The sequence below is a fragment of the Octopus bimaculoides genome, chromosome 8 (assembly GCF_001194135.2).
Source record: "Octopus bimaculoides isolate UCB-OBI-ISO-001 chromosome 8, ASM119413v2, whole genome shotgun sequence".
Taxonomy (NCBI): domain Eukaryota; kingdom Metazoa; phylum Mollusca; class Cephalopoda; order Octopoda; family Octopodidae; genus Octopus; species Octopus bimaculoides.
This window is the reverse complement of record NC_068988.1, coordinates 66,724,105-66,725,794: the sequence shown is the minus strand read 5'-3', so window position 1 is coordinate 66,725,794 and position 1,690 is coordinate 66,724,105. Positions and strand designations below refer to the sequence as shown.

Below are 1,690 nucleotides of genomic sequence, written 5' to 3'. Positions count from 1 at the left end.
ACCTATGCCAAAGTTTGAAACCATTATTATTATTATCATTATTATTTAGGCAGCAAGCTGGATTAAATACTTAGCAGCATTTCATTCATTTTTACATTCTGAGTGTGGAGGCGCAATGGCCCAGTGGTTAGGGCAGCGGACTTGCAGTTTTGATTCCCAGACCGGGCGTAGTGAGTGTTTATTGAGCGAAAACACTTAAAGCTCCATGAGGCTCCGGAAGGGGATGGTGGTGAACCCTGCTGTACTCTTTCACCACAACTTTCTCTCACTCTTACTTCCTGTTTCTGTTATGCCTGTAATTCAAAGGGTCAGCCTTGTCACACTGTGTCACGCTGAATATCCCTGAGAACTACGTTAAGAGTACATGTGTCTGTGGAGTGCTCAGCCACTTGCACGTTAATTTCACGAGCAGGCTGTTCCGTTGATCGGATCAACTGGAACCCTCGACGTCGTAAGCGACAGAGTGCCAACAACAACAACAACATTCTGAGTTCTGATTCTGCCAAGGTCAGCTTTACTTTTAAGGATTGTTTCATCCTTTTGGGGTTGACTTTGCCTTTCAGGATCATTTCATCTTTTTGAGGTTGATAAAGTACATACCAGTTGAGTACTGGCGCCAATGTAATTGACTTGTTCCCTCCCCTAAAATTGATGACCTTGTGCTGAAATTTGAAACCATTATTGTTATTATTATTATTATTATTATTATTATTGTTGTTATTATTATTATTATTATTATTATTATTATTATTATTATTATTATTGTTATTATTATTATTATTATTATTTTATTATCAAAGGAAGGCGGTAAGCTGGCAGAATCGTTAACACTCTAGGCGAAATCCTTAGTCACATTTTGTCTGTTTTCATGTTCAGAGTTCAAATTCTGTTGAGGCCAACTTTGCCTTACATCTATTCAGGGTCACTAAAAAATGTACCAGTCAAGTACTGGGGGGTCGATGTAATTGACTTATCTCCTTCCCTGGCCTTGTACCTATAGTAGAAATTATTATTATTATTATTATTAAAATCATTGATTAAATCACTGAAAATCATGTTTTCTATGTTCCAGTACATCATTGTATGCCCCTTATACTAAATGCCATTTTGTGTTTTATTTTGTTTCTAGGGTAAAGGAAGTGTAACCACATATTGGTTAAGGGGAGAGATTCAGCCAGATGGCACCAAAACAGAAGCCATTCCATCACAACCAACGATAACAGAGGCTTAACCTAAATGAAGATTATTATTATTATTATTATCATTATTATTATTATTGTTACTATTATCAATATTATTACTATTATTATAGATTACACCACCAAGCACCAATGTTCATGTTTAAAGTTTTAATTTTGTCATGTGCAAGTGTTAGTGTGTGTGTAACAGTGTGTGTATGTATGTGTATATATATATATATATATATATATACACACACACATGTACACACGCACACATATATATGCATACATACATGCATACATCTGTATGAGTGTGTGTGTGTCCTCTTCCATCCTTTGACGAACTATATATATATATATACATATATATTGTATGAATGAGGCTAACTGCATTCTTCACTGTAGGTAGTGAAGCATAACATGGTACATACATACACACACACATATATATATATATCTATATATATATATATATATATATATATATATATATATATATATATATATAT

General features: G+C 34.1%; 1 protein-coding gene across 1 annotated transcript in view; it reads left to right on the top strand.

The window, feature by feature from the left end:
* Positions 1-1,662, top strand: part of LOC106867808 (atrial natriuretic peptide receptor 1) — a 900,438-nt gene extending 898,776 nt beyond the window's left edge. Inside the window, exon 22 of the mRNA XM_052970159.1 lies at positions 1,130-1,662. Within this exon, the coding sequence (XP_052826119.1) occupies positions 1,130-1,231 (102 nt within the window). The 3' untranslated portion in view covers positions 1,232-1,662. The remainder of the gene's footprint in view (positions 1-1,129) is intronic.
* Positions 1,663-1,690: the final 28 nt, after the last annotated feature.